This window comes from Ochlerotatus camptorhynchus, unplaced genomic scaffold, assembly GCF_037179485.1.
Source record: "Ochlerotatus camptorhynchus isolate MF236.1 unplaced genomic scaffold, CSIRO-AGI_Acam_v1.1 ptg000114l, whole genome shotgun sequence".
Lineage (NCBI taxonomy): Eukaryota > Metazoa > Arthropoda > Insecta > Diptera > Culicidae > Ochlerotatus > Ochlerotatus camptorhynchus.
Window position 1 is genome coordinate 2,294,875 of NW_027040604.1, and position 21,675 is coordinate 2,316,549.

Below are 21,675 nucleotides of genomic sequence, written 5' to 3' on the forward strand. Positions count from 1 at the left end.
CAACTCTGCACACTGTGCCGAAGCATATCGTAGCACACCGATCGGCACGTTAGGGCACACGGTGACAAGTATGACACCGAATATAATACAAAACAGCATCACTGCTTTGTGTTGACATTTTGCCAAGCGTTGCTAATGTTTACTACTTTGTTTAGTTAAATGGTAACTTATTTGTTAATTTTCCAGCGATGTTGCCCCAAATCATAATAAAGAATGCACAATTGACGAGATTCTCCATGCCCATGGAATGGACCGCTAAAGAAAGTCTACATGATATTTGACGGATGTTCATAGTTTCGAAAAGATTTATGTTTTGGGGGAAACCCAAACAAATTAGTCAGAGTCCCCATGCCGCGCAGTATAGGTCTACTTACCCCAGATGGTCATAGGATCGGGACCGAATGCAAATTGTATAGGTAAAGAGAATTGCAGCATTGATGGTGTCAAACAGAACCCGGTTCTGCCATACTGTAGATGTTCCTGCAATCGCTAATTCTAAGGACTGAACCATCTCAAAGTTCTGATTGACTGTGGAGACTGGTGGAGTTAGTAGATCCCGTATTAGCAACAGGAAGAATGATTCAGCTTGCAGAATTGTGAAAGTATCCACACCGGAGGTAACGATGCCAATCGGAACCGCGGTATTAATAGACGCAATCGGAACCACCAGCAGTTTCAGGACTATAAATATGCAATTCCGGCAAGACCAAGCAAGGATGAAAAATATGAATGAATAACAAGCAGAGACAAAGCGGATCAAACGTTGACAACCGGTATCAAGATTCTGGACTATCATTTGGATGCTGTTGTATATTAGTCGATGGAAGATGTTGATGAACGAGTTAAAAGAACCGTGAGCAGCAGAGCACTCAATTAGTAGCTCAGTCAGCAAGTTTATTCTTCAGTGATGGAAAAATGCCTCAAATACATGCTGTGTGAGCAAAGGCAGCGGTGTGAGTCGCCTGTTCGTGAGTGAGTTACCGTTTGGTTCATACGGTCTGGATAGAGCAATGAATTGAATAGAGCAGTGCTTTCACATTCACCCTAAGCAGTCAACAATGTTACGCTCTAATTAGGGTGTTCAAAAGTTCAAAGTCATGGAAAATCGCAGTCGTTTGACTATTTCATCAACAAAAGTATTGCTCAGTTAGACGAATTCAGTACCCAGTACAGCGACTGCTGACATTAAGAAGCTACTGAAGGTCCATTGCTGCTTCTACTATCGCCGGTGGAAATTTTAGGTCGAATCCTTCCTGATTTCTAGGTTGTAACATTGCCCGAGTAGCATGATGATAAAGTAGAGGCACATCTTCCACTTTCCGGTTCAGTACTTATGATACAGGATTCGGTGAACGTCTACCATAATGACACCCGGATGACACTGCCCGAGTAGCATGATGATAATGTAGAGGCACATCGTCCACTTGCCGATTGAGTACTTTTGATACAGGATTGGGTGAACGTCTACCGTCTACCAGAATGACGCATGAGATGAGAACTTTCTTCTCATGGGTTGACAACTTCTGCCATCAGTCAACCTTCTCCATCTCGTCGAGGGGCAGAACTTCCCGTATACTGCCTAACAGTTCCAACAGTGGCCGACGATCTAGCGCTTGTCAATCTTCTCATTCGGTTGGCATCGTTGAATCAAGAGGAATGAATGTTTTGTTAGACTCTCATGCGTGTTATTAGATGCTCTTTTTTATGAACAGGCCAGGCACAGTGATTATCCTCGTATATACTATGCAATACGCACCCAAATAGCTGGTTTAATCATCCGTGAGAACTTGGCAAGGTAATCAAATAATATCAAAAGTCATAACTGCAGGGTTGCCAAGCTAATGAGGTACTCCCAAGCAACCAAAAGTTCGGATAAAAGCCCTTTTTTTGTTTAATCAGCTAATCGAAAGAGAGAATTCCATTCAGCTTACTTTTTAAGTTATTAACCGAACTTCCATGTTTACATTCGATGTTTAAGCTTGTAACAGAATGCTGTTTCACTTTTGAAAAGAACTTGAAAGTTCACAAAAGGTTCGTTTAACCGTTGAAGGGAATGCTATTCAGCCCAAAAAGAAAACTTGAATGAAATCAACAAACCAAAATAGAAAACAAATATATCTATTTTTGCTGCGTACCACGTTCTCTTCTTATTTATCATGAGCTGCTGCGTCGTCGGAAGAAAAATGTTTGAAATATGGTCAAATATATAATTTAAATTACATGTTTTTAAATTTCATACCGCAAGTCTCGAACTCGAGTCCTCCTCTTTGTAACCGAGATATGTAAACGAAGTGGAATATCATATGATTTTACTCGATGTGTTGATTTCATTCATAAAAATGGTTTTCAGAGTAGCCAAATCTACTTTCAAGTTCCGTAAGAACTATTTTTGAACTTCAAAGTCTCTGATTAGTTCATGTAGAACCTTATCTGAACTTGAAAGAAAAATTTCATACGGAACTTATTGTGAACTTGCACCGTTTGACATTTGACAGCTTGTTTTGTTTTCCGCAGAAGTTTTCAGTAACGTCGAAAAGAACGAAACAATTTACACAATTTAATAGTATATTTACCTGTTTTGAGACTTGTTTTATTCAGCAAATCATCAAGGTATGGGTAGTGGAACGCAAACTTCAATGAAATTTATTAAAAATCAATATATTTTTTATTTACAGAAATGCGATTCGCCGTAGTAGAAACATTGAACGCTCGAGGCTGTAAGGAGCTTTCGGTCGTTCCAGATCAATGGCTGCAGAAATCAAAAAGTGGACACATTTTGTTCTGGCCAAACGCAAACAATGACGCAGAACCAGATAAATTGATCCGTGACGAAAAAAGCTGCTAGAAATTAACATTTCGAAAGTTGCTTACAAGTTCAAGTCAAGGTTCAAGTCGAACTTATCTGGAACTTTACGTGTACTTTAAAGTCTGAAAGAAGTTCAACATAGATTAAGTGTGAACTTTCGCGCTGCTTAAAAGTACGGTTAGTACTAAGATTGAACTTTGTGTTAGAGGTTCGAAACAAGTTCTTTATTCACTTTTTTATGAACTTCACAGTTCAAATTAACGGCAACAAGAAACTTCTGTTGAACTTTCAAGGTTCCAATAAATATTGGCGGTACTTTAAAGAGCATTAAGTTCTGTTTGTACGTGTAGTGCCTTGTTAATCAGCAAGAAAGTTCCACGGAACTAAATTTGAACCAGATGTGAACTTTTGAGTTCGTTTCTCAAGTAAAATCCGAACTTTAGGTTGCTTGGGCTGAGACCGACAGCTTGATTGCCACGCTTCGGCACAATGCTGGGCACAGCTTTCGGCACAGATAAAATACTCGGCACATCTTGAGATATGCAGAGTTGACTAGCCCTTGGGATTTATCCACCAATGCACAGTGGTTCAGAATGAGAATTTAGCAGTAAAGATGCATTTAAAGACTGAAATTGAAACTTTAGAAAAAAAAAATAGTGTCTACTACAAACTTGTTCCGAACAGTAAAACCATAGAGGTAAGACCAGAAGGTCCGGAAGAAACGAGCTCAACTTTTTGCCTCAGCTCTGGTACTATCTTCAGTCCCAATCTAATCGTTTCACCCCTCGAAACATAGGAAAATCCACGAACCCCTTATTTTATCCATCAAACTTTCATAGCGAATCAAAACAAACATAGTGTAGTACTAGAATTTCGACTAGAATAGGGTACGTTAATCGATTTGCTTGGGACCAATAGGCTAGTCAAGTAGTGAGCCAATTTAAATCGTTAATTTCGTATTGATTGTTGGTAAAACCATCATTTTGGCAAGTGGTAATCAACTCTGCACACTGTGCCAAAACACATCGTGTAACACTGATCGGCACTCATGGCTCATGATGTCAACACGGATAGAAATCTCGTCATACCTTTTGGCAAATTTCCATTGCTGATTATTCATAAAATGTATAAGTCAACTAATGAGCAGACGCCTTGCAAAAAGTTAATGAAGATCATGTGTCAACTGAAATGTATAAGCGGTCACACATACCTTTTATGCATTCTTATATGACCTATGCGGTTCCGTCTTATGGAATGTATAAGGCTGATGTTTTGGCAAAAATGTATAAGTGAAACACATGAATAAAATAATTGATTTTCGTTTCGTGAAGTATGACGCAACATTTAGTATGAAACGGCATCACTGTTTTGTGTAGACATTTTGCCAATCGTTGCTAAGGTTTACTTCTTTGTTTACTTCAAAGTAAGAGGGAAAGGGATGATTTTTGCCAGTGTCATTTTTTTTTTGTCGATTTTCCAGCGGATTTGTTCCCAATCATAATAAGAAATTGTATAATTCACGAGACTCTTCGTGTGCTTATACCTTATGGTTGAATGAACCTCTCAGTTTCGGTTACAGTGCTAATGTACGGTGGCAACAACAGCCCGGTGTAGAGCGATCCTGCCATTCTGCAGATGTATCTGCAACTGCAGCAGTTTCTCCCACTCGGTACGATGGTTCACCAATCAGTCAGCCGTACAGCTCATTCTATGCACTGAACGATCTCGGGGATTCGATTGACTGTGGAGGCAGTGGATCCCGTATTATCGGTTCGCAAGCTCTTTCGTAACTGGATGTTTGCTTCACAGACGGCAACGGCAACATTAAGATAGATGCTGCTAACAGAATTGTGATGGTAACCACATCGGAGGTAACGGAACCGGTAGCAGTTTCAGGGAGATCAATATACGATTCCGGCATGATCAAGCAAAGATGGTGTTCTTGACTTGAAAATGTAAACAACCAATCTCAAAAGTCATAACTGTAGGGTTGCCAAACTCATAGGATACTGAGACTGATACCTTAATTGCAAAAACTCCGGCACGTTCGGCACAATGCTTGACCCAGCTTTCGGCACAGATTAGGATGTGCAGAGTTGAACACTTCTTGGATAGCAAACTATACTTTCTATTTCTGAGAAAACGATGTGCAACGGAATCATTTTTGTGTCGAGTCAACTCTCAGCTTGATTTTTGCGCGTTGTCAATAGTTTCGCAATATCAAGGGAGCTTGTAAAATCAATATCAAGCATGATATTTTGTTGCAATATCACGCGTGATATTGAGAGCGTATGAGAGCAGAAAAATATAATTTGATTGATGATATTGCCAACACTGGTTGGGAGTAACTAAAGGTTACTTTAAATAATTTTAAATATTAAAAGTCTATTAAAAACGTTTCGCAGAAATACAGTAAAGTTCAAACAGTTCTAGTGATTTTGTTTTGAATAACTCTTGAACAAAGGAATCATGTAATGATTCAAAAAAGTTGTGCAGTAAGTTAGAAAATTTAATTCTTTATGGGATACTGAATGAGACTGAGAAAAGACTGAAAGTTTCCTGTCAAGGCCTACTACCTCGGCCACGCTGTCTAAACTGGTCTAACACCCCATAAAAAATCACGTTTTCTCGATCGCCCATATGCCATTCGATCCGCACCGGAAGAAATCTCTGCGTCAATCTCATCGTGCGGACCTTTTCAAATTGGGAAAAATTTACCAACGACAACGTGTGTGTCCTCTTTCCTCTTTCCCCGTTCACCTTTCGTGATGAATGAAAACAAAATCATTGCCCATGACTGAGTTGGAGGTGCGCGTGAACCGGGACGTCGTGCGTGCGTGAAATATAATTTAATGAGACGTCGGTTTTTAAAATCCAACGAGATGCCGTAAATCTAACCGTGCGACGTGTCGCAGTCGCAGCCGACTGCGATCCGCCCGAAAATTCTACCTCGAACCGTGCGCATGCAAGTTGCCGAAAAAATTTACCAAATGTCATCCCCATCTTCCAGACAACGGACGCCTCCATGACAGCCGGATGAAACCTAACAAGAAAATACGGGTTCCTTTGTGAAATTTCGTACAAAAAAAATATCGCACGAATAACTTTGAGGCAGAATAAAAAATGTGGGCAACCTCCGCAGTCCAATACACACAAATATATAAACAGGAAAAAGTATATTTATTTCAATTTCACGCCTGCTATGATGCCGGTTGGCCCGGCATGCTCCCGATTGTTTATGAGACGCGACGTGGATGCACTCACATCTAGTATAATCGTTATGGCAACAGACGGCAGCGGTGTTAGATGCAACATCCGTCCCGAAGTTCGGCAACTAAATAATGTGTACAGGTTGAAATTTGTTTTAAAATGAGTCATTCATCTCGGTTGGAATTCTTCCAAAATCATCCAAGCATCACGTCGTGCGTCCCAACAAATTGATTTTCGAATTCCGAAAATGCTTCGAACTTTCCTTGGGTTCACGAATTTCCTCCATCCGGGGGTTCGACCGACGGAAAAATGTTCAGGTCGTCGCCGTGCAAACCCAGGTGGGTGCACCACACTCATACCTCGCATCTCCGCGTGCCGGTCGTGAAAGAGAGAACGATTCATTATACAAATTTTAAAAATAAAACTCCATTGAGTTTTCTGGGCGCACTCGGGCTACTTGGATAGAGATGAAGAAGTTTTGTCGGCGTGAAGATTTTCGAGACATGATTTCATCTTTCGGAGGTTGAGGAATGTTTCGCCGAGTAGCGTTGTGTGCTTCTTGGGGGATCAGTTTCAGTAATAACAAGCTATAAATCTCGAAAATGGGAAGAGGGTGTAGAACCTTTTTGAAAAATAACAATTGTGGATGCCCGTAGGAGACCCTTTTGCTGGAAAACAAAAGCCAGTAGCGTACGGTTTCACTTTACGACCTATCGAATGGTATTTTTGAACGCAGTTCACCAAACTTCACGCTCCTGATCGCTCTCGAGAGTCGGTTTCCACACCACAGAGCATACAGCAACTGCGCGGAGATAAAATTAAATCCTTCAACTATAGCACTAATGACTTGTTTATGGGGATCCGCTTTCGGTGTGAAACTGATTCCTTCTATATTTAACCCTCGTTAGATGCCTTCAAAAACTATCCTCTCAGCACTTTGTTTTTCCCCCTATTGTCTTCCCTACACGGTGTTTCGTGAAAACCCATTAATGGGTAAAAAAATACCCATTTTCAAACCATGTATGCAGCTGTCAAAAAATGGGGGAATTTTGAAATCCTAAAATGGGTGAAAAAATACCCATTTAAAGAATCAGTTCACGGTTGAATAATGGGTATATTTTTTACCCATTAATGGGTGAAAAAACACTTCGAAATTTTATCGTCTCATTTCCGTCACCGGCTCATTGGGAATGCAAACCTCGATGCAAACAGTTACTGTCCGCAGCAACGATCTCCGGAAAATGTTAGAATCCAAAACGTTGGAGAGGCTTACGGATAAGTCAACCCGCATAAGCGCGAACCATAAATTGACCTTACCTAAAATGGTTATAAATTGTTTATAATCCCTGCTAAACTTCAACTGAAATGGTTATGCAACTTTACATGAACGTTTAATGATAAAGTTTTAACCTTAAGTATAATAGTTTTTTGGAAGTGGACCTTACAAATAATGGGTTGTTAAGAACCATTACCATTCAAAATTCTTGTTTTCTCCATACATTTTCGGAAAGAAAACTATACTAAAACCTTTTAACTTATGGTTTGAGAACATTAATGTTAATGGTTATGGTAACCAGTAAGGTCCATGAATGGTTTTGTAACATCGATCAACTTTATGTGGAATATATCGCGAATTGGTTGCCTGTAAATTACTGATTACCAATTCACGATATATTTCACGTAAAGTTGAGCGATAATACAAAACCATTAATGGACCTTACTGACTACCATAACCATAACCATTAATGTTCTCAAACCATAAGTAAAAACGTTCTAATATAGTTCTCTTTCCGAAAATGTATGGAGAAAACAAGAATTTGGAATGGTAATGGTTCTTAACAACCCATTATTTGTAAGGTCCGCTTCCAAAAAACCATAACACATAAGGTTAAAACTTTATCACACAAACGTTCATGTAAAGTTCCATAACCATTTCAGTTGAAGTTTAGCAGGGATTATAAACAATTTATAACCATTATCGGTAAGGTCATGTGATGGTTCGCGTTTATGCGGGAATACAATGGATAACTTGTATTATAATGTTTCGTGAAAAATTTGAGCGGAAAACCTGCATTTATTTTCAATGTTTTAAAAACATTTTTACATCAACGATCGCTTGCATCCTCCATTTGTAAAAATGGGTATTTTTTCACCCATTTTACGGTAAACACAATATAAGAAAATGGGTGAAAAAACACCCATTTATTGACAGACCACCCATTTACCCATTTATGAGTAAACCATAGTTTACCCATTAAATGAGGAGGGGCACTTTTAGCGGAAATGGGTATTTTTATACCCATTAATGGGTTTTCGCGAAACACCGTGTACGTCCTAGGTGTAATGCGCATCCAAGCAACCCGGGTGGTGTCAGAATCGATTCAAGTACGTACGGTTTGAATCCGAAAACCCCGACCTGGCCTACTCTGCTGAGGTTTCCAAGTTTCAAAGTACCGGCACGGCACAATCGAGCCGTTTATTTATTTACGTATATCTCTTCCACTCTCAGAGACACACCAAACAAAATAGTTTCCTTTTATTTTTCCTTCAGCCCGCAAGTTTATCAGATCATTTTCAGTGGCGATGTTTATTTTCTGTTTTTCTCCTCCGCTTGCTGTTTCGACGACCATGTGCAATGAAATTTGCAGCGACGCGTCAATCGTGCTTTTCTCGGATTACAAATAATTAGCGCGATCGCAGCATCGCATCGAAGGCCGCACTCTCCGTTTGGCCATCATGGATGAATTTTGCGAGTTTGCAAGCCGGGAAATAAACAAACTACACCCGGTGATGATCTCATGGGGGATAATCCGCCTCGGGATCTCTTGGCATTGGCACGCGCAGTTGGCTATAAATTTGAGAACCGTTGACATATAGGTTTCAGGCATTTTTAAATATTGCGCCAAAAATAGGTTCCAATCTAATCGCCCGGATGGAGGAATTCACTGTGCATATTTAACAAGTGATTTACGTGTCACTGCAACAGCTTTTTCGTTGCATTACGCAATCACAACAACTGCGCGAATCGATGATGCGGTACAAAACAGCCAGCTAATTGTTCGCGCCTACAAAGATGCGCAAAAACGCGCACCCACGATCGTAGTAGGCCCAAACGTTGCCGTTGGTTACCGATCACCGGCTAATCAATCGCGTTTGTTTTGTATTGTTTTTAGTTGTCACAGACAACTGCATACATGTCAAACTTGGCGGGTGACGTGTAGCAGCAAGAGACTCAGTTCGATTGTTCTTTCCAATGCATTATTGTCTGAGTGGGTGGCAACCGTTGGGTTATGTGTTCTACTCGATTCCTATTATAATAAACAATTCGACAGTGAGCATGCATAAGGGCCTATACGCGATGATCGATTCTCTTCGTCGATTTTCTCTTTTGTTAATAACTCGCTAGATTTAACGTTTCTCGGTGCGTTTGATGTTGCTTTTGATAGCCAATACAACCTGTTAATACTCTGCATTGAACAAATTCTAGAAAATTGTTTCGCTTAGCTGTAGCAATGCAAAGAGAAAATCGATGAAGAGAATCGATCATCGCGTATTGGCCCTTATGCATGCTCACTGTCGAATTTTATGATAATGATTGATCGGTCGATCGTCTGCATTTGTTTAGGTAGATTCAGATCACGGCTTGGATGATCTACATGTGTAAACATTGTAGGTCAACTACCAGTTATGGAATGCAGTCAGGGTCAGTTTTACATTTGCCTGTGGAGTGACATTTCCTACAACTGCACTTAGATGTGATGAACTTAAAAAGCAAGAGTATTTTTTTTTTAAACAAAATTACATGGATCATCAACTAACTATTTCTAGAAAAACCGGAAAAGAGTCTTGATTTTATTTTCACTAAGAAAAATTGTAACTTTTGTTAATTTGTAGAGCTAGAACGTTTTTGTAAGAAATCTGATGAGATGAACGGATGAAATATATCCTGGAACATTTAAACCCATCTCACCTTAAGCCCTAATACAGTAAAAGTATGGACGTCTGTCAAAAGTTGTTCCAATCGAACCGTCAAAATGCACCGCTTTGCTCGATTGGGACAGCTTTTTTTCTGTTTTGTGATGACAGTCGTCCATACTTTAACTAGAGGGCTTTAATCTCACCGACCGAGCCAGAATATTTCAGTCAGAGTGACAGCGGGAAACACATTGGTGCTGGATTTTCATCAGAGGTTGGAGTGAATTAAAATGGACCAACAGGTATGTGCCATAAAAAGGGAGGTTGGAGTGAAAAGTAAAAAAAAATAAGGAGTAAGGTCTCTTCGATTCGGACCGTGGTCACATCTAGTGCGCCAGACTCAGCTGCTACGGCTGTTCGAGAAAAGGGTTTCAGCGAGGAATCATCGCGTATCATTGACGCTTCGGGATACCTGCACCGTCGAAGGGCACTGCATGTGTTCTAGAGCCTATGGGTAACGTTCCGCGGGAGCGGTGTAAGATCTGCGGCCTTAGGAAGCACACGCATGATGAGGAGATACGGTGGCTGCATCCGGGCATTTACGGTTGCAGTTCGTTAGAATCGGATCGCGAATCGCAAATGTGTGAGATTGTCTCGATTGTAAACTGTGTTACTTACTTAACCATCGTGCGCACCTCCAGGGATGCAAAGGGCCTTTGTGAAAGATTTCCATCCTGGGCGATTACTAGCTTTGGCCTTGACATGTGCACAAGTCAAATTTCGGTCAACGTTCTTAATTTCACTGTTCAGGCTCCGCCGCCACGAGCCTCTGGGTCTGTCTCTGCTGCGATGTCCTGCTGGATTCCAGTCCAGTACTTGCTTGCATATTTCGTCGTAGTGTGTGGCCGACCCTACTCCACTTCCGTTCGCGAATTTCTGTCTCTATCGGCTTCTGATGGCACAAACGATGAAGCTCGGAATTTGAGATCAAATTGTGGGGCCACCAGGCACGAATTATGTACCGCAGGCATCGGTTGATAAACACCTGCAGCTTCTGAGTGTTCTCCGCTGATACACACCATGTTTCACTGGCGTATAACAGCACAGACTTCACGTTCGAGTTAAAAATTCGGATTTTGGTGCGTCGACTGATTTGATTCGCTCTCCATACATTTCGCAAACTGGCAAAAGCAGCCCTCGCCTTCTTAATCCGTGCACCTATGTTGCTCTTGATGCCGCCGTCCAACGCTGGCTGCCAAGATATTGGAAGCTTTCGACTTTCTCCACGGCCTGCCCAGCTACTGTGAAATTGGAACGGTTTTCCGTGTTGACATCCAACGATTTGGTCTTGTTGACGTTGATGGTTAGACCTGCTTCAGAGGAGCGTTCCACAAGGTCGTCGAGCTTACTCTGCATGTCAGAGCGCCGTTGTGCTAATAACGCAACATCATCAGCCAAATCGAAGTCGTTTAGATGCTCCATAGTAGTGCCACAGCAACCCACGGTTCGATACACGGTCAACGGCTCCAATTACGATGAGAAACAGTAGCTGAGGTTGACGATCTTATCAGGGACTCCCTTGCGTCTCAGAGCGTCCCTCAAGTTTTCGTGGTTTAGTCGGTCGAAAGCTTTTTCGTAGTCAATAAATACCAAGTACAGGGACTCTTGGAACTCATTGACCTGCTCCAGGATGATGCGGAGCGTGAAAATATGGTCCACAAAGGATCTTCCAGCACGGAATCCTGCCTGCTGTCGTCGGAGAGTCGCGTCGATCTTCTCCTGTATCCGATTGAGGATAACTTTACACAGAACTTTGAAAACAATACACAGTAACATGATGCCTCGCCAGTTGTCGCATACAGTTGGATCCCCCTTCTTGGGGACTTTTACCAAGACGCCCTGCATCCAGTCGGCCGGGAAAGTCGTGGTGTCCCAGATATTGACGAATAGTTGATGCAACATTTGTGAGGATAGCATGGGGTCAGCTTTGAGCATCTCTGCTGATATGCGATCGACCCCCCGGGCTTTGTTGGACTTCATACTTCGGATGGCTGCTTCTATCTCCTGCAATGATGGAGCTTCAGTGTTGACGTGAGTAACGCGCCTCACCCTTGGCGGATCATGCCGAGATGTTGATGGTTGGTTGACCGTTGAAACTTCGAGAAGTTGTTCAAAGTGCTCAAACCAACGTTTCAACGCTCAGGCGTCGTGAAACATCATAGAGGAGGTGGATATCACCAGTTGCTGCGGCTTTCTCCCCTTCATCAGCCAGGGAGTCCACCCACGCTCGCTGGTCCCACGCTTAACTTCCCTCTCTAGAGCCGAATACCGCTGACGGGTCTCGTTCTTGGCTCCTCGGGTCCTTGCTCGCTCTATCGCGGCTTTTGCTTCTCTCCGCTCCTCGGTCTTCCTCCAGGTTTCATCGGTGATCCACTCCTTCCTCTGAGTGCGCAGCTCACCCAGGTCGTTCTCACTTGTTTCAATAAAGGCATTCTTGATGCTCGTCCACTGTTCTTCTACGCTGCCACCTTCCGGAATATTAGCTGCGCGAGCCTCGAGTTCCTCGACGAACGATTTCTTCACTGCTGGGTCTTCCAGTCGGCGTGTGTTGAATCGCCGCCTGAGTCTCTCCTCCCACCGTTGAACCCGCGCAATGCGTAGGCGGATCTCACCGACCAGGAGGTAATGGTCAGACGCGATGTCAGCGCTGCGTTTATTCCGAACATCAAGAAGGCTCCGTCTCCATTTTCGGCTGATGCAGATGTGGTCGAATTGGTTCTCTGTATATCCATCACGGGAGACCCATGTGACTTTATGCACTGGGCGATGGGGGAAGAGCGAACCCCCGATCACCATGTCGTTGTTGCCACAAAACTCTGCAAGCAGCTCGCCGTTCTCGCTTCCATAATGCGCTCATAGTCCGAGTTGTCGGAGCCGATCTTCGATCTTCTTGAAGTCTCCTGTGTAGATCTTGATATCACCTCTTGGAGTCTTATCCACGACAGCATTCAGTTGACTGTAAAAGTTCTCTTTGTCCTGCAATTCGGTAGCATCGGTTGGCGCATAACATTGGATTATGGTAAGGTTTCGGACCCGTGTTCTGAATCTGGCAACGATTATTCTCTCATTGATAGGTTCCCACTTGATGAGCGCAGCCTGTGATTGGGCGCTAAGCAGAAAGCCAACTCCACGATGTCGCGAACCTTTTTTCACCTCGCATACCAGAATATAAAAGTACCTGTCCCGAAGGCAGCTTGTGTTCTCCAAAGTTCGGCCAGCGGACTTCAGGATTTCTAGCTTCATACGGCGGGCCTCACTGGCGAGTTGTGCCAGTTTACCCTGTTGGGCTAGCGTCAGAACATTCCATGTTCCAATTCTTATCCGTTGTTTAGAGCTAAAAGTCGTTGCCATCAAATCAGTTCGTAATCTTTCACTATAGGTTTCTGTAACAATTTGAAGGTTTCGGAGACATTAGGTGGTTGGCCTAAGGTCTCCTATCCGCCGTGATGGGACTGCCATCTAGGGTATAGCTTTCGGGGAGAAGCATTTAGTATTCAGCCGCTGGATGCCAGTCAGACGCTGTTTGAGCCGCCCCTAACATGGAGAACAGACGCTCGGGTTTTGTAAGCCACATCCTCCGAAAAGGATGCAGCTCCCCTTTCCCTGTCAGCATACGACCAACGTTCCCACCGGGGTTGGTTAGCGGATCTTCCCTAAGGTTACTCGTACCCCAGCCGGTGCCGTGGGGTGGAAGGGATAGGAGTTACTGGGCAAGAGGCTAAGGACCACTTTTACTTGCGTGACGGGTCTATTTTATAACCTTCAAGTACGCAAAGTACCGGTGGTACGCATTATTCCAGTCATTTGCCAGCCATTGTACACTGTGTGAGTACGGGTAAAATGTGAGAGTTGTGAGAAAGGACCAGGATTATGAATAGGAGAATAGGATTAGGATAGGTCAAAGATTTAAACGTCAATTTGTTGAGACCGCTAGCTGGCCCACGCAAGCTAACACCACCTTCATGTTGAACTCCAAGGAAATCCGGACATAATCTCGAACGGAATTCTGACATAAATACCAACATTCAAAGTGTTTTTATGTTACTTCATACTTGAAGTTTACGATTTTCAGAGTTGGTTGGAAATGCTATCTAACATGAAGCTTTAGTATGATAATGTATTAGCTAGAGAAAGGTCTGAAGAGGGTAGGTAGATAGTCCCACTAGAGTACGGTAGTGATAGAACGTCGCTAGAACTATTCCACAGCTGCATGCTCATTCCATCTGGATTGGAGTAGGGAAGACGATTTGAACTATTGATAAATCAGTAAATCATAAGAAAGTCCAAATAACTAATGGAAAATATGCATCAAAAAGAGCAAGTATTTCATGAAGTAAAGAATGGCTTTCTTTAACTTATTGATTCTGCAACCCTGGCGTAAACATTTCACTCACTCTACACACTTATTTAGCGCCAACATTTTTCTCAGTGTGCCGCGCTGTGCCGAGAGTACCAGTCATCGAACTGAGTTTGTTTGTGAATAATTGTATGTTTGGCAACCCGGTATTTTGACAGTTCAAATGTTTTGTTCTGCTTGCCGAAAGTGAGCGATAGGAATATTGCACGTGTTGATGTTCTTCGAGAATCTATTAGTGGACGTTGAAGGAAGTCCTGCAATCCGAACTGATCATTCCACAAGAAATCAGCGAAGAATTGGAGACTGTTGCTTTCGTTTTTGGAGAAGAATTCTAAAACTTGGATCACCATCAAGGAGCTACTGAAGACGGAATGGATGACGTACTACGTAGATGCGAATATCTTCTCCAGCCAGACTTCGCCGCACAGCCTTTCGATGGTGAAGATGACGATGAGCATGCCCACATGGATGATTCTTTCATGGACCCCGACGAGATGCAGGGTAGTGCTAGTAGATTCATTTTGTTCCACGCCTCTTCCAAACTGGCACAGTTGGTCGATTCAAGAGCTGTGCGAATCATTTAGGAAAATATATTTTATGGAATCAGCTTCCATAGGTACTTACTTGCAGGCAGTCTCTTCTCATTTTTAATTACTTTAATCTACTCCAAAGTAATGTTCGGTACGGCCCAAATATTGATGAACCCTTCGGAATCATCTCTCAGGAGATAATTTTGCGTTTTTCCGCTCCGATTCGACGTAACCAATTTCATAGTTGGAGGACAGAACAGTGGTTTCTCGCCTGTATTCAACAACACGTAATTCAGGAAGGGGGAATCCTTCTCCCAATTGATGGAAATCTTTATTATCGCCAATATTACCAATATTTTGCACAGTACTATGCGTTGATTTTGTGAACATTGAGACAACGGATCTGCTACGATTCATTTTCGTAGATCGCTTCAGAATGAAAATATACCAATCAACGCCCAAACTTTCACGGTCCCCGTAGTGGTGATTTCCATCACAACATCATCCGTACGCTTAGACGGTCTCAAGGCAGAAATCCAATCCGGATTAACCTTCGAGCTTAGGTAAAATAGCACTTCCAGACTGAACGGATCCATCACCACGATTTCCGTGTAGCATCCGTTGTAGAATTATCGAATATCGTCGCAGTTTGCCATATGATAAGCTCGGATGTTTGTATGAACCTGAGCCATCGTGATACTCTCGGTAGGTACACTTGCCATCGACCAGATCCTAGGTGCACATTTCCCCGTTTTCCGACGAGCTTTATCCTGTATGTTATTATCCTGTATGCTGGATCCTCTAGTCAAGCACAAAACTGGTGCCGTATGATCCACCAGCAAACAGCGAGCCTGAAAACTCACGACGAGATGCTGGATGATGATATTTGTCTTTAGAAAACAATTGTGATACAGAAGATAGTAAGATACTGCTGGTGGTGATAAGGATGAGGATGGCGGTGGTGGTGCTGCTGCTGACGACTGCAGGATGGAACGACCAGAAGGGAAACTTCAGCACTATCCGTCCAGTAGCAGCAGTTGCGTTGGTGTCGCCACCAGTCCATACAATTCACCGAGCAAAAGTAACCGTCAGACGCGGCAGCAGCAGCAGCAACAATAGCGACGAAAGTGTGCTTGGGAATCGAAAAACCCGGTCGTCGTGGTGATGTCGGTATCTTCCCTTGTTCTTGTTGCGGACCACGGCAATCAAATTTTGACATATCCGCAGGCACTGAAATAGTACAGTGATGCCAGTTACTTAGAGATCATAAAAAATATGTACCATGAGTGCCAAACAGTTCCAATGAGTGTGCCCATATGTGTTTTTGGCACACTGTCCTGAGTGACCTACCCCTTGTGTTGTACGGTATATTTTGATATTACATGCCATTGACTTTGAGATGAAACTTAAAAAAAATATTTTTTTTGCTATAGCATTCCAAGGTAACTACTTTGGGAACGCTGGGGAGCTTCTAGGGATTTATTATTATTTACAATCACCGTAACATTCGTGCCGGGTTTCTAGGGAATAGAAGTAGGAATCATGAGTAGAATTCGCATATAGTTCTGACACAGAATTTCAGATGAGATTTTGGAATTGTGAGGAGAAAATTCTTAGGCGCATCCTAACGTTCAAACATCTTTGGAATTTTGAGAAAAACTCCACTGGAGTATTGTAGATAATTTCCGCGGAATTTGAGCTGGTTTCAAATTATTTTGATGATCCAAACGAATCTCGATGAGCATTCCCCGTATGTAACAAAAATTCCAAGGGACGTATGACAAAACCTCAATCATGACAGGCATTCTAAATTAATTATGATAACGATTCAAATAGAATCAGAATCTGAGGATAGGGGATGGGACACCATGGCTGAATATACTAAAATATGTTTTGATATTTTCATTTTCTTGACTTAGACTTAAACACAATAGTATCCGTAGAGAAAGCATTGTTCAGCACTAAAAACTTTATCGTTTACATATATAAGTTTTTGAAATTACTTGATATTTAGGTATTATTGATGATACTTTCCAATATATCTAAGTTGTCTTGCCCCTTGAGTAGGAGACATCGTAATCAACGATACGCTAGGCTTGGGTGATGGGTCTTCGAGGTCACGTACTTCTGATTCGATCAGATGAGCTGGTTCCAGGATGTTGTTTCTAGGGAACACCTGTTCGAGTTCTAGTTTTGATTTTTTTAGGGGAGCATTTAACAGGCAGCTGGAGGATATTTCGTCCACGATCAATCAGGTGAAACCTTCGTTTCTGCTTACGTTTCTTTTGGACAGGTTGAATTTGCTTGAACACCGTATAGATTGGATGGCTTACAGTGAGAGCTTAGTGTTTGCCATAAACTGTCAAAGAAGTTGGTAATCACAAAAGTCATTATAACTTCAGGGTTGCTAAACTCATGACACCTTGATTGGTACACTTCGACTCGTTCGGCACAGCACTTGGAACAGTCTTCAGCACAGATTATGGTGTGCAGTGTTGAATACCGCTTGGTTTCAAATTATCCGTTTCTGTCAAAAGATGGTCCTCATCACAATAAGAAATTTTGCTGACGACAGCAAGTCTCAGAAATGCTTTGTTTTGGAGCTATTAATTATGCTCAGGTAGATTACATTCCTGGTCGACTATGCTATGTTACGAAGATAGGCCCTGCTCGATTGACTTTGTCTTTACTAGTTAGAAGGTAGGTTGAGGAATCAAATCCGGAGATTTCCTTCCTCCAAAAAGTGTCTTATAGTTATCCCTGAATAACTAAGTCATCCTTTTGAAGTGAAAACATGTTCCATCTAATTAGAACACTAATTTTGCAAGCATACCTTAATATACAAAGTAAACTAGATCAAATTTCCCACATCCAGACCAGACGTAATAAACCTCGCCTGCTATGGTGATGCACCGAATGAGTGATACAAAGTGGCGCTCGCATTTCGCCCTTTAGGTACTCTACGCTTACTGTGTTCGAATTCACGCCCGGTGAATGCGGAATGCGTGCCTTCGGCACGTGGTGTAGGGGGTCATTCACAAATCAACCGAAAAATGAAACAAATGTTCGACACTTCCAACACCGCCAGAGGATAAAAATAAAACTCTGGAAGCGCACTCTGAAGGTATCAATGGATATGAATATTGGCGATATTTGCGGGCCCGCCCTCTTGTAAATGTTCAATTGTGAATAAATAAATGGCGATGGTTGAAGAATTGTTGAGCAAAACATGACCGTGCGTGGGTGAACTGCTAATTGTTATTGCTGGCACGTCCAGTCAGTAAGCCACCGCAAAACTCGCGACCACATGCCCAAATCTTTAGTTTCAAAATTTTCATATTTTTATGGCGATAAGCACTTAGCTTCTTATAAAAATGCTTTCCCGGGTCCTCCACTTTGAACTTCTTATCGCGCTCTCTTAACATTTCCAGAAGTGTTTGCGGCTGTTGCGTAAGCAAATCGAAAGCAACATTGAGTGTCGATCATCGAAATGTGTGCTCGAAATTTGCTCAAAGATTGCGCTTGTTTGCTTTTGTAACAGTTCGGGCGCTTGAGTGGTTCTATTTTGGGGATGCACTGCACTGGCGTAGAATTCCAGAAGATTCGTTCTTGTTTTTGGTTCAATTCGTTGGCGACGATCGGATCATCGGATGAGTAATTTCAATCACGGTGGCAGTTCTTTTCAATCACAGTAGACAGTTGCTATTTTGGTAATCGGGTCCGGGTTTCCAAAGGGGCCAAAGTACCCAGAATCCGACCTAAATAAGTTCCGGTTCTCTTAAACCGCACTCTACCGAGCCTACTTGGATCCATCGTCACCTTTGCTGCTGCAATCGCAATCGAGAACCATCCACCGACAACAGATCGCACATAAATCGAGTGCTCCATTTCGAGATTCGCCCAAGTGCCGCCAGTTGGTGCTTGCTGCGATGACGACGACGCGATCGAGAGTCATTCTTCTGGTTCTTTCTATCCGCTCGCTCTCCTCAAGCCACTTGGTGGGTAATTCGATAAAACTGAATTTGTGAGTCTGGTGCACTAATTTCTAATAGAGACATATACGCTGCCCGTACCGTAGATGCCACTGCTGCAGTCTTTGGGATTGCAAGTGCAATCGTAGGCCGCCGCCACCGGCACGGCAGACACTAATGCGTCTCTTTCTCACAGACTAAATATACAATTTAATTTTATCTCAACCGAACATGGCCGAGCGTTTCACATAGAGGGAAAAAACTGAAACTAAGCGCGAAAACGTGCCCCTCATGAATTTAACGCTTATCGCGTGTAGATCGTTTGTGTATCTTTCATTTGCTGAAGTCATCTTCTGCAGTTTAATAAAGATTATTTCGTTTACAATGTCATATTTACCGTTTCCATCTGGAGTTGACTGCTTCAACCCTGGTTGGCTGACACCACGTGGCGTCCTACAGAAATGCAGCACTCGGATACACTTGTTGCTCATCTATATCTAGAGCGTTTTCCGATCTGAATGAAATCTGAAATCCGATGCGAGACATCGTAAATCTTGCGCATGCCGTCGCACGTTTCGTTGTGCCAAGGAGCAAGTGCACCATGATGATGTTAATGATGATGACGACGATATTGCAATCCAAGCAAACAGCGGACGTTCGTTGCTATGACAGCGGTTGTCCCGTAAACAAATCGCTTGACCGGACAGTCTCGTTGCTTTTCCAACTCCGTTCTCCATTTGACACATGTGACGTTCTATAAATAATCATACTCAGCCAGTACCTACGCCTTTGACGTACAGCAATTTTTCGTAAAGTCTCTTGTCCATCTCGCAACGACGACGACGACGACACGTGAAATTCTTTGAAGTCGCCTACCGAGAGACATCATCCCTGCGTGCGCTTTTTCTTATTTCGGACCGGAGTTGCGAAGGAAACGAACCAGATTCGTGTCATTTCCTCCTGGTTGGAATGGCCGCCGCTAATTAGCGTGAAAACCGTAAGTCATCATCCGTGGATCCGTGGTGCTGCTGCACCTTGTATTTTTCCCTTGCATCAAACCGTAAATCAATTCAAACCTGGGAAGCAGTTTCATAACAACCGTTTATGCTCCCGATCTCGGTACCACCGTAGGTGTAGTGTGATCCGTTGCTTTGCCCCGTCGGATGTGCTATGCGTGCGTAAGTGCGTGCGTGCAAACAGAACGGATGGTGAAAGATGATGGGATTTGGCAATAATCACGAGTGCATTAGTGCTCGTTGTTTATCTTTGTTTACTATTTCCATATAGCAAGAGCAGTAGGCCTGACGGGTGAGACGTGTGGGATTTCCTCCCGTCAGCAGCTACGATTTCACCGATGACTAGATCTTTCCGTGCAATCTGTCACAATGCAGCAAGTTTTGATTTGATTAATTTCTGTAGAGGCGTGTTTTTTTTTTTTTGGTTTTAAATTTGTTACAAATATCCTTTTCTATGTGTGCAAACAACGGATCCGCATGTTCGACCGCAAATGTAAATATTTATACACTCGTTCAGCTCAGACCTTCTGCATTACATACTTGATTCGTGCAGAAGCACAGACGTGCTGGCGAGGCGAAATTTGTTTGTATATTTTTTGCGCGTGCTAGTCAAGTAAATCATTCATATAAATAACATTATCGGAATTTGCGTTCTAGACGATCGAGACAGTGAAATTATCGATATCTCAACTGTCAAGTCAGTCCTAGAAGCATAGAATTTGTAACGAAATACTTCAAGAGTACCTGTAGAGTGTCATTGATAAACAAGAAACAGTTCATCTAGCGCCAATACATACTACCTGTCAACAACAAAGGGCGTCAACAATGTTTGGACTGAGATTTTGTCCGGAAATCCCAACGGATTTCCACATTCACATCTGCTTTCTATCCACCACAACCAAATTTTAGGTACCTAACGACATGACCGGTCGGTTTCGTTTATGTGAAGCGCTGCCAATTTTGATGTGAGAAAATTTTCACTCAAAACAATCGCTTCAAGGATCGCTACTAAACGCTGGAATCGAACAACCGTTTATTTATAGCTTACACATTGAAGGTTACACCCGTAGGCGTAGTCTGTTACGATCTCCTTGGATTTCCACGCAAAAACAAATAATCTTGACTCTTAATTGGAATTTATGCCAATATTATAGGTCTATTTTTGGGAAAACGTCAAATTATTTTCGCACACCATCCACCGTAGCAAAGATTTTAAATGCTTTTATTTACAAATAGCAGGCGTGTTTGTGAGCAGCAGAAAATAACATAAGTTGTGAAAAATCAGTGCCAAAAAAAACCCGCTAAATAATTACTCTGCGAGAGCTAGGCACGTGCCAAGATTGTGAAAAATAAAACTACGTCGCAAATCTAGTTCATTTCCATCAGAAAAAAAATGGACGGAAAAGTGTGAAAGTGAACAGTGAAACAGAATCATCATCGCAGCAAGCGCTGGTTTATACGATTTGTTTTGATAAGTGAATCATCGGCGGCGTCGTGCAGCGCAGAACCCACGTGTCCATATAGGAGGGAGCAGCCTCTGTCTTCCGATCTACCACAAATGAGGGATCATGTCCGGAATTTTCAAATACAATCCCAATCGGGCGGCGGCGGCCAGTACGCCCAACCGGCGATCAGCGTTCGGATTCGGATTCGGGTAAGCTGGTTCTCACATTCTTCGCACCGTTTTTCATCATCCCTCGGCTACCTACGTGCGTACCGACATTGGACTTTGTTAAGTGGTGGTAGTACGATGTTAGATGATGGGTTCATTCCGATGCAGCTGGTTGGGGTGGCCGGCCAGGCAAACGAT

At 42.7% G+C, this 21,675-nt stretch overlaps 1 protein-coding gene across 5 annotated transcripts in view; it reads left to right on the top strand.

Moving 5' to 3' along the window:
• Positions 1–21,675, top strand: part of cnn (centrosomin) — a 106,078-nt gene that overhangs the window by 16,304 nt on the left and 68,099 nt on the right. For 2 of the 5 annotated variants that reach the window (XM_065220036.1, XM_065220038.1), the window contains exon 2: positions 21,102–21,519. The exons of 1 other annotated variant lie outside the window; for it this stretch is intronic. In XM_065220036.1, the coding sequence (XP_065076108.1) occupies positions 21,434–21,519 (86 nt within the window). In that variant the 5' untranslated portion in view covers positions 21,102–21,433. Of the gene's footprint in view, positions 1–19,528; positions 19,847–21,101; positions 21,520–21,675 lie in introns of those variants that run through there. 2 more of the 5 variants (XM_065220037.1, XM_065220039.1) reach the window with 2 other exon arrangements.